Below are 11,317 nucleotides of genomic sequence, written 5' to 3' on the forward strand. Positions count from 1 at the left end.
CCAAAATAAAGTCTATAACTACGACAGAAAGAGAACGCAATGAATATAACTCAGATTTCAGCTATTCTGTGCTGCTTCCTACCCAGAGCCCTGTTGTGATAAATAAATTTGATGAACAGATTGAACCACTATCAGCTGAAAAATCAGGTTTTCATCTTTAAAGAGTAGTGGGGAAGACAGAAAAAACAGAGAATCACTGTCTACTAGAGACAGAAAAAGATTGATAGACAGCCTTCAGATGAGCTGAAATAATTTCAGATAAGATGAAATAATTCACAGAAGAACCATATTCTTACCTAACTCGTATTCGCTGTGCACAAAGCATAAATGTAAAAGGCCCTGCAACAGTCACCATAATGAGACAATATCCTTGTCCAGCTATATAAAAATACTGAGACATTATAAACTTCAAGTAAAGCCACAGGTCTGATGGCACCAAACTGTCCTGCTCCCTGAGCTTCTGAATGCCTGATTTCCAGGCTGCCCAGACTGGGGCTCATTCCCTGGAAAGTGGGTAACTGGTTACAACCTATGCATAGCTGGCTCCTAGAACAGCCTCTTTTACTCTTCAAGGTTTGACCAACAACAGAGGCAGTGTCACAAGACACAGTTAAGTGGAGTGAGTGGATGGGCAGATTTGGCAGGAAACAGAGACAGGAAGGGGAAGGAGGAAACAAAAGCATGCAATAAAGATACTACTGGGATTGCCCTCTAAGTTGGGGTTCCTTACCTCATGTAGGATGTTGGAGATAGAGGCTTTGGTTTGGCCCACTGGTAGGGATGCTGTGGCACAGACAGGTACTGCTCGCAGAAGTTTCCTTTCCTGATGTGCTGAAAACTGGAGAAGTCTTCTGGTGACAAATCAGCAGTTGGCGATATGGTCCCATGATCCTCGCCAGCCGGTTCAGTTTTGAGAGTCATGGATGGGGTGTGATCAATGGCGGTCTTCCTTGACTTGATGGGAATCCCATCGTTCATATCGATGGTGCTGTCAGTGGTGAGGGCGTTGATGGCAGCGACGATGGCGGAGCTGGTGTACTGGTTTGTGTTCCCCAGCCATGTGTCATCCGTGACACTCACCCGTGGCGAGTTTTGCGGAGAAGGAGTGGGGGAGTGGTGTGGGGAATAGGAGGTCTGCCGGCCATTGAGGCTGTACTTCCTCTTGTTGCAGGGAGACGGAGGCCTGGAGTTGCGAGCCCCCAGCCAGTTCTCCTCTGTGATGCTTGTTCTGGGAGATGTTGATGGAGAGTGCCTTGGGGAACTGAGCAAAGTACAGGCCACCATGCTGCGTTGGTAGCCCTCCTCTGTGTCGGTGGTCTTCGGAGAGACACAAGGGGACTGCCACGGGGAAGTCTGAGGTGAAGTGTATGGATATGAGTAGTTGGACTCATAGGAAGACGCTTCAGAGTTGCAGCTTCTGGAAGACAAGCTACTCGCTGGACTCAGGCAGGACGGGTCTCTGTACGCCTCGATGTTCGGCAAGTTCAAAGTGGCAGTGGAAGGAGACCGCTTGGCATTCGGGATGGCCTCCTCCACCTCATCGTGGAAAAACTGGTTGTTGTTATGATGCAATCCCATGTAAGATGTGATCTCAATTCTGGGGCTCTCCAGTGCTGGAGCTCCATTAGGTCTCATGTTTGGTGGCAGGTAGTACTCAGAGGCTCCACTGTCAATGTGTCCTCCATAGCCAGAGGGATGGTTTGTCGATGGGACAACTGAAATGACGGGATTTGATGTCTGCAGGCCATGACATGGAGTTGACAATGAGGAATGTGCCACATTTAGAGGCAAGCCAGCATTTACATTTGAAGATGCATAATTATAGTGTTCTGGAAGAAACAAACAACAAAGAATGACATGAGGTGCTGCACAAATATACTCACTTAGTAGCATACCCAGCTGAAATGGAGGGACATGGCACAACACACAAAAGCACAGCTCTCCTTAACAACCCAGCCCACAAGCGTGCCACGTGGGGGAGAGGTTGCAGACTAGCATCCTTGAAAATGCCACTAACTGAATAGAACAAGACATCTTGGGATGGGGGACGCAGACAGACAGAGCTGGTCTTGAGGATGTGGTTCTTAGGTGAACCTTCAGAGCAAAAAACTGCGTCTTCAAACAGCATTGTTTCAGGATTCTGGGAGACTGCAGCATTCAGAGATGCAAGAGAAGAGATGTGTTTCTACATCTTTTTTTAAGTGAGCCTAACTGCCTCCCTGAAAAGTTGGAATGCACAAAAAACTGGACAAAAAAAAAAAGCAAAAGTGGAGGCAGACTAAAGCAAAGAACAAGATCAACTGCATTCTGTTAAAAAAATTATACACAACTGAAATTTCCATTACAGCAAGTTTCCAACTGGTTCCAGTTAACTAGGATTTTGGAAAAAGATGGATGTATTGATCTGCTCTGGTTTCTGGGACCATTTATCCTCCAGCCCAACTGGCAGAAGCCAGGTGAAGGATAAACATGGATGTCTCACTACTCAGTGACAGCTGAAATTCCACTGAAATTACTGGTTATTGCGCACGCCACGTTAAGCGCTGCCAGCAGTGCACTCTGGGCCAGCTCTCCAACCATTTAACAGTGCCGGGTGTATAAAAGCAAGAGCAGAGTTGCACACCCACTGTGGAAAGCCTGGAAGGTGACAGATCGCATCACAGCCTTGTGCCAATGGGCTCCCTGACTGAGTACAGGGAACAACGCGCCCTTCACATGCCTTCATCCCAGCTGCTCTACAGGAACCAGCGTCTCAAAGCTGGTCCACATGGGATCATCTCTGCCTCACCTTGCTGTCTGCCTGCTGAAGGTTCTCCTTCAGCTCTGCTCCCCTGTCCCAGGGATGCATATGTGACTCTTCTTGCCACACACAGATACTGGTGGGCTGCCCATGGGAGAAATGGGCATCACTCAACCAAGGACAACATGCCCCTGGTGCTCTGAGGTGTGGTGGGATGAGGAATCATCATCTCTATTCTTTCTGATATAGGGAGGCTCTGTGTCACCAGGACACATGAACCAGACACGTAAGCCCTAATGCCAATATCTCTTACTTTACTGGGAAAAGAGAGCAAAACCTTTGTATAAGGGACAATGACTGCTGAATTCTGAGTCTGGGTGATATTGGTGTACAGGTTCCTCTCAGCAGTCTGGAAACGCACCCAGCTCCACCCCCAAGCTTGCAATGTATCAGCCTTCCCCGAGATTTATTATGGCAGCAGCACCACTTTCCTGCAGGACAGAAGGAAACTCTACATCCCCCGTGGCCACAGCCAGTCCACACAGGAAACCTGTCCCTTTCCATCCCAGGAGGTGAGTTCCCTTGGCAGTCACCTTGTGCACCTTCCCTTGGAAGATACGGAAAGGCTGTGTTAATTACTGCAGCTGCTATTCCCGAGGCAACCAGGGAGCTCTGCAAATGCAAACGAGCCTCTGAGCACAGCCAGATATTCTCTTTCTCTTGTTTATCAGCTCAGCCCTCTCTGGTGTCATCCACCTGTGATCCCACGCTCACCTTTCCTGCTGGCAACAACTCCAAGGCAAACGGTACTTAGGAAAAATTAATGTGTTGTGGCAGCTTCACAGCAACTCCAGCTGATGTATATCATAGCAGGTAACAGTCAGGAATGATGAGTAACAACACCTTTTGAACTTGCTTTCTAGTCTGCCCTCAGATACTGGCCATTTGCTTAGGAAGGGTCATTAAATTACACTGCAGTGTGCCACAAATAACACTGGATTATTCAAAACATCTTGCAGCTTCATGCTCTATTCAAATAACCAGGGAGGCAGGAAATACAGCAAAAGAGGTGCAACTTGACAAAATCCAACTGCATTGGTCACATCAAGGTGCAGATCTGTCTAGGGGATCAGAATCTCCTCCTTCCAAAATCAGTTCCCTTTTGTTGCTGCCATGCCGCTTGGCTGCACTACCCAGTATCACCACAACCACCACCACTTCTCTCCTGCCCCTCATGGGAAAAACCCCCGAGATGGTACAACAGTGGTAAGACCTTATCTGTTTCTGAAATTAGCTCAGATAAAGGGTCCAGAGTAGTGCCTTCAGAGCAGCTTCAGCCCCTTCACTGCTTCCTCCATCTCCAGAGGAAGGAGATGTCCGTGGCACCACACTGCTCTTCTTCCACAGCCTCCTGCTCTGGCATACAGCTGGAAGGCACTGGTGAACATGGCACAGCTGCGACTGCTCCCAGCCGGTCCCTACCATGCAGCCAGGAGGGCCCGGCAGGCAGCCCCAGCTCTGCACCCACCAGGTGGGCTTTGCCTCTTCTGACTGCAGAATCAGTGCTTTTAGATCTTGTATCAAAAATAAATAAGTAAACAAACAAAATAACAGGGATAAGTACTGTGAGCCCAGCAGTTTGCTCAAATTCTAATGCATGACTAGGGTGAAATTCAAACACTGCAGTCTGCTGGAGATCTGCAACCCAGGCTGAATAGGCAATACAAAGCTCAGACGAGCCTTTGGAATCCAGTTAAAAAAAAAAAAAAAATTATTAAAAGACAGGCTCAAGTACTATGAGCAACAAGTTCCCTAATTCACATGACAAGGAATAGGCACTTTTAGAATTATTATGCATTTTCTTAAAGCCAACTTTTAATCGTCCAAGAAAAATAAAGTCATGTAACTCATATAATAGTACCAAAAATAGAAAGATGCAAGATCCAAAGCCTTCCAAACATATTTAGGTATCTTAAAACTATAGGCAGCATGTAGAAAATACGTCCACCAAAAATAAAAGCCTCAAAGCCAGAACTGGGAACAAGATAGAGACCTTGGTTTGTGGGCTAAAAACCATCAGCTACAATTTCTGAAAAAGCCCACTCTCCAAAACTTCCGTATTTACAAAATTCACCAAACACACATCCATAATCAGCATTTATAACATACTGATGTTTTCTCACCAGGGTGAATGAGACACGTAGAAATAAAATGCTGCACCACATAATGTAGCTATACAGGATATTTTGACAGTCTGATGTCAATGAAAGGCAGGTAATGCCTTTGCCATGGTGTCACTGTTATGACTGTGATTCACAGAGGCACCCAAGACCAGTGTACTGATTACCAAGACACATTTAATAGGGTATTTTAATATCCTGAGCCAAACCCCAGTATCAGATAGACCAGTGCAGGTTTGAAACAGTTCTGTTCCAACAAATCCACGCTTAACTTAAGTATAACTAGGACAAGAAATCGGACCCTTTTGAGTTGTGAGCACACCTCCAGGTATTACATTTCCCTTTGTAGCAGTTAAAAAGCTCCTTTTTTTCCTCTAGTTAATTTCACAGCAAGCAAGTTTTATTCCTTTTTATCATTAATGTGCTGATCCTGCAAGGCACTGAGCACCATCGGTTTTTATTTACATACTTTAAACAGGAATGCTGAACACCTGCAGCTTGTAGAGTCTTTAGAGACGAATAGGGCTGTCTTACATTGCTCAACATGAATCCACATCTACGTCTGTGTTTAAATTCATGCTTTCAAAATTGCCCAATGGAGTTAGGTACTTTACTAGGACTTTGATACTTAATTTGCTTAGGCCCCTCCACTTTAGATACTTAGGTATCTCATCACTGAAACACTTACCTGAGAAGTTTGGTGTGAAACTCTAAAAACTGCCACCTTCTAAAAACTAGAAGCTCATAACAACTATTTGGACACCGACATTATTCCAGAGAGGTGGGCAATTGGGGAGAGCTAGGAAGGTGCAAACACGTTCCCTCATACCCTGGAAGTGTGCGTTAAGCAGGCAATGATTTGCAAACCTGCTAGAATTTACGGGCAAAAAGATAAGGCACAGAGCAAACACAGCCCTACTCTGAGGCAGACAAGTCATCCACGTGTACAAGAGCTCTTGCGAGTGACCCTCTATCACCGACACTGCAGCGAGTTAACCACGCATCAGGAAGCAGCAACCTTCTCTCTCTGCCAGTCCCAGGCTTGTTCGCCTCATTTCCACTTCAAGCATTGCTTAAAGCCGTAAAAAGAGACAGCCGGACCGAGACAGCAGAGTTGGGAACAGTTGTGACCCGTGACAAATTCACGCCCGTTATTTTTATTTGCGGATGACCTTCAAGCTAAACCCTGAGCCTAACTCCGGCTCATGGGGGATGGGGAAAAGGGGCTGAAGTGAGTTTTCAGTCGGCCCATCCCTGTCACGGGCAAGACCCAAAGACAGCGGGGGAAGCCGTGCGAGCGGCCACCGCAAGTCGTACATCTCAAACAACTCCAAACTTCTAGAAACTCTGTACCGGCGGCCCCCCGGGTCGTCTCCCCTTGCACCTCCTTCGGCTGCTGCCAGGGCCCCGCCAGAGGAGCGCCGGCCGCCCGGGCAGGACTCTATCCCGCTCGCCGCGGCTCCGCTCGCCGCCTCCCGGCGCGGCAAAGGCGACAAAGCGCCACCCGGGGCAGGGCCGACCCGTCCGGCCAGGAATGCCGGCTCCTCCGGCCCTCTCCCCGCGAAGGGCGATAGCCTTTCCCCCTCCCGAACGAGGCAGCGCAAAGAGGGCTCCCCGCAGCATCCCGCCGCCAGCATCCCCGGAGGTGCCCCGGCCGCCCCGCCGCGACCCACCTCCACCCTCATCGCTGTGCTTGAACTCGAAGAGGAAATCGAAGTCAAACTCCTGCTCGGCCTCCACGCCCGTCATGGCTCCCGCCGCGACCCCCGCCACGCTCGGCACCCTGGCAGCGGTGGTGGCGCAGTCCCGACCCGCCCCGTCGGGCTCGCCCCGTCGCGCCCGGACACCTGCTGCCGGCGGGCCGGGCTGCGCGGAGCCCCGGCACGGCGTGGGACGGCGGCCGCTGCTGCGCTCGGTAACGTGACCTCGGCCCCGACGGGCGGCCTGTCTCGCTGCCGCCGCCGCTGCCGCCGCCTCCGATCCGCCCTCCCGCCCGCTGTTGATGTTTCCGGGTCGATGCAAACAACCGCGGTGCCCGGCCCCCCCCGCACCCTCCCGCCGGGGCTCAGCCCCTGCCGCGCAGCCCGTGCTCCGCGGGGAGCCCTCGCCCCACCCGGAGCACCCGGCAACGGGGGAGACCCCAGACCGCCGAGGGCTCGCCGTGGCCGGGATGGGGAGCCCGAGGTGGGCGGGGAGCGGGACTTCACCTGCTCCCAACCGGCGGTAACGGCGGGGGGCCGGAGCGGCTCCTTCCGCGCTTCGGCGGGAGGGAACCGGGGAGGGAGGGCTGCTCGGCCCACTCAGGGGGCACACCGGGCTGTCCCCTCTTCGCTGACGACTGATAAGGTTTCTTTCGTGGGTGCCCACCATGCCGCGTCTGTGAGCCAAGAGGCTCCGCTTTCATTTATTTATTATTTATTTCACTTAGTCGCAGCACCCACTAGTGCCAGTTGCTATAAAAAGCGCAGTAAAGCGGGACTCGGAACGCTGCCGGCCTCCTCCGTGCGCCGGGGAGGGAAAGGTCCTCTCCGGGCCGCCGCCACACACCGGGAGGGCGCCTGCAAAGGGCTCCGGTGGCGGTGCAGGAACGGCTGTGCCCAGCCCGTCCCTCTTCCCGTTCATACGGGATTCAAATTAAGGAAAAAGTAAATTAAGAAGTTCTTTATGTTTCGAGGTGCTTTTCTGTCAAAATACACCGGGCCGGTCTGAAGTCCCCGCCGGGCAAAGGAGCGCCTGGCCCAGCAGCTCGGCTCGGCTCCTCACTTGCCGAAGCTTCAGGCCGGGTTTCAAAAGGAACAGTTTTTAGAAGCAGTTATGGAAATAGTATTACCTTATAAACTCAGGGAATACCATTTTCCAGGCTTGCGACCGAAATCTCAGTCCTAAAGTTTTCCCTGCCAGGAAAACACTTTTTTTTTTTTCCATCTGAGCCCATTATACTTTTCCCCCTTCTCTCCGGGACGAAGCTCGCTGCAGGCTGAGCTCTCACAGGGGCCGAGCTGGGCTTTGCCCCGGAGGGGCCGTGAGTGCCGAAGTGCCTGGGCTGAGTCACCCGAGTGTGCTAAAGGCCTTGGCAGCAGGGGAACCCCTCTCGCTGCGCCTGCCCCTGTGGTCGCTCCGGGGTGCCGGGGACGTCCCGCTTCACCCGTGCACGTCCCTCAGCCTTTGCCCCGGCCGCGGGTACGGATGTGCCTCCTATCCCCTGGCCCAGGGCCTACAGGCGGGACAGCCGCCTCGCCCCAGCCGCCAGGCCCCCGGTTCAACCAGTGTCACCCCTCCCTGACACCGCTCTGCTCCAGACGTCCATCTGCCGGATGCTGCCCCGGCGGGGAGGCGAGGAGAAGATCCCAAGTATCTGCTGCCCTCGACCCTTCGCCTCTCCCGCATGTGGTACCTGCACGGCTGGTGAATTGTCCCACGCTATTTACAGACGACTTGATCTGCCAGTGACATCAGTACTAGTGCTGTCAATGAAATATTTCGATTGGCACCCTTCCCGTGGAGAAAGAGGAAAGATATGCCGTGGAAAGGTTAGAAACGAAGTGATACCACATTGTGGGGACAGAGTAACAGTGGCCTTCCTTCTCATAGTCTAGTTCGAAACAGTGTCACTGAACTGAGGAGAGCGAAACGAACGATTGGGGGGGCGGGGCGGGGGGTGCCGGTGCGCCCTGGCAAGACCATTTCCGTGTCACCAGCCTCCCTTGCACCAGCCACGGACCGACCCACCAGCTCAGCCACTGCCCACCCAGCCTCTCCTTGGAGTTAACTGGAATTGTTCAGCAGGTTCAACAAGGGATGCATCAGACGGTCTGCTCCAGCTGCAGCCCCCCACCCTAGAGGGTAATTTAACTTGTCCATGGCATCAAACCTGGCATACCCACTGGCATTTTCAAAAGCAAAGGTCTCCACACCTCGCTACCACCCAAAGAAAAAAAAAGAGGTCCTGCCACTGAGACTCTCCGTGCATTTTCTCCCAGACTAAACAAGAAATAAAGTATTTTCTTTGATTGCTGTAGTTTGGCAATCGAATGGCACCTTAATTTGCAGGCAATCCTGACGCGCAGGGCTCCCTTACGTGTTTCCTGGATTGGGTCACTCTTTCTGGCTGGACTCATTTTCTTAGTCCCTTACAAAATACACCAACAGGGAAGATAACTATGTATGAGGGCTGTCGCATTTTAACACAGGCATCAGAAATGCCACAAAAATAAAGAGGGGTATTTTATTTTTTTCCTTTACAAGAGGCTGCAGTATGCTTTTTATGTCAGCTGCCTCCAGATGTAATTTTCACAAGTGGTGTATTCAGTGCCCTTGGAGCCCAGGGCATTGGAAGCACTGTGCACGCAGCCCACGGATGTCCGAGTGTGCAACTGGCACGCTAGCCATTTCTGTTAAATACAGTATAATTAACTCCCATCCCAAAAGGTTCTCCGCATTGCAAGCAGAGCCACAGTCAGAGCCGCGCTTATAGATTTCGCACTGGCAGAATCTTGTAAACTGCAATGAACCCCTAAGGTGAAAACAGCTGTGTAAAAATAAAAATAAATATAAATATAAAAAAAAAAAATAAAAATGAGATGGGTCTTGAGCTCCCTTCCAGCTTTCCGGGGACAAACCCGGGGAATGGAGTCCTCTTCTCCCACGCTGCGGAATGAACGTGGCAGACATGGACAGCCCCCCCACTTCGCTTCCTCACAACTTTCTCTGTCCGGGATGTGTGGGCTCGCTGCGCCCTGCCCGAGCCCCAGCAGCAGCCGCTGTAAAGCGGCGGCACCACCGGATAGGGAGGAAACTTGGGAGACGGGGAACGGCCGATAGGGACGACGGAGCGCGGCACAGGGCAGTCGCCGGGCCCGCAGCGAGGAGCCGGGAGCTGCCCCGCACCTGCCGCGGCGCGGAGGTGATGCCCGGCGGGGATGCCCGCGGGGTCCCGCTGCCGGGGCCGAAAGGCGCCGTAAGCAGCAGCAAAGTCCGAAAGTTTCGGCAGAGCGGTGCTGGATAGAGATGCTCCGGGGGGAGAACAGTGTCCCGATTGGCAAGAGGGGAGAGTGAAGTCGGTCTCCTCTCCAGCCAGACGCTACCCCTGGCAGGGCCAAGTTCAGCCCGGAGGAGCTGCGCGCGTCCCGAACCCCGCGCCCACCATCTGTCCCTCTAGAAACTTTGCTTCTGTGTTTTCAGGGCAGTTTTCGCAGCAGGGGCAGGGAAAGAAGCCGTGATTCAGAGCTGGGATATCGGGGCAAGCGCTCCCCCGGAGCCAGGACGGAGGCGGCAGGGCGCTCGCCTGCCAGGGGCGCGGGGTATAAGGGCGGCAGAGCCTCACAGCCCAGCCGCGGCGTGCCCGCCTGAATCGGTGTCCCGGCAGCGCCGGTACGGCGCCTGGCACTGCTCGGGACTCCTTCCTTTTCCCAGGAGCGTGGGTTGGCTGCAATGATGGGCTGCATACTGACTTCCCCCAAATCAAACCCCGGGATGGGGAGGGAATCCCCGAGCCTGAGTCCCTGACCGGGTCCCAGACGCCCTCGCAGCCCTGCCGGGAGCGGGCCCCGGCCCAGGAGCGGCGGGAAGCGGCCGGGAGCAGCGGCGCGGCCGCGGCGGCGCCGTGCGAGAGGCGAAAGAGACACCTATTGGCAAGCGGCCGCCGGCGAGCCTCCGGGCCGCCGCGGGGAAACACCGGGGGACACCGCCGCCCGCCCGCCCTCCGCCCCCCGCAGCGCCGCCCGTTACCTTCCTCCGCCGCCTTCATGGTGCTGCCGAGCGGGCGGGCTCCGTCCTGCGGGGCCGCCGCCGGCCTCTCTCTCCCGCTGGATGGGTCCCGCGACGGCGGCGCGGCGGCGGCCGGCGGGGCAGCGCTTGGCATCCACCCGGCGGGGCGGCGGAACCCGGCGCCGTGCCCTGGGCCACTGCCGGCCCCTCACCCTGTCCCGCCTGTCCCGCGCCCCCCGCCCGCCTTCACGACCCGGTGACCGGGGCCGCGCCGCCCCCGGCGTGGTAGCCGCGCCCGCGGAGGCACAGGAGCTCGCCGCCGCCGCCCCCCCGGGGACGGGGCATGGAGAGGAGGGCGGGTGTGCGTGGGGACTTCAGAGGCACTGCCCGCGCTGAGGCGGCGGGACGGGGCGGCGGGCGCTGTCGCCCGCGGAGAGCTGCAGCCGGGGGACGGGGGCAGTGAGTGTGCGGAGCGGGGAAGTCTCGCTCTGACGCAGGGCTGCGTGCCCGGCGCCGCCTTTTTAAAGCTGGAAAACACCCCCCCCCCCCCCCCCCCACCTCCCTTCCCCTCCCGGCCCCTCTCCCCGCCCCGGCCCCGTGATGTCAGCCGGGCTCCGGCCCCGCCGCCGGCGGGCGGCCAGCGGGAGGCGGGCACCGGCGGGCACCGACGGGCCCCGGCCGCTCGCCCGCC

At 54.8% G+C, this 11,317-nt stretch overlaps 1 protein-coding gene across 7 annotated transcripts in view; it reads right to left on the reverse strand.

Moving 5' to 3' along the window:
• NFATC1 (nuclear factor of activated T cells 1) overlaps nucleotides 1-11,115 on the reverse strand; it is a 110,785-nt gene extending 99,670 nt beyond the window's left edge. For 4 of the 7 annotated variants that reach the window (XM_058831329.1, XM_058831328.1, XM_058831330.1 and 1 more), the window contains exons 1-2: nucleotides 6,594-6,900; nucleotides 731-1,829 (exon numbers count right to left, since the gene is read on the reverse strand). In XM_058831329.1, coding sequence (XP_058687312.1) covers nucleotides 731-1,829; nucleotides 6,594-6,669 — 1,175 coding nt within the window. In that variant the 5' untranslated portion in view covers nucleotides 6,670-6,900. Of the gene's footprint in view, nucleotides 1-730; nucleotides 1,830-6,593; nucleotides 6,902-10,647 lie in introns of those variants that run through there. The other 3 variants (XM_058831332.1, XM_058831327.1, XM_058831331.1) reach the window with 3 other exon arrangements.
• Between the last annotated feature and the right edge of the window lie 202 nt (nucleotides 11,116-11,317).

This window comes from Poecile atricapillus, chromosome 2 (genome assembly GCF_030490865.1).
Source record: "Poecile atricapillus isolate bPoeAtr1 chromosome 2, bPoeAtr1.hap1, whole genome shotgun sequence".
Classification (NCBI taxonomy): Eukaryota; Metazoa; Chordata; class Aves; order Passeriformes; family Paridae; genus Poecile; species Poecile atricapillus.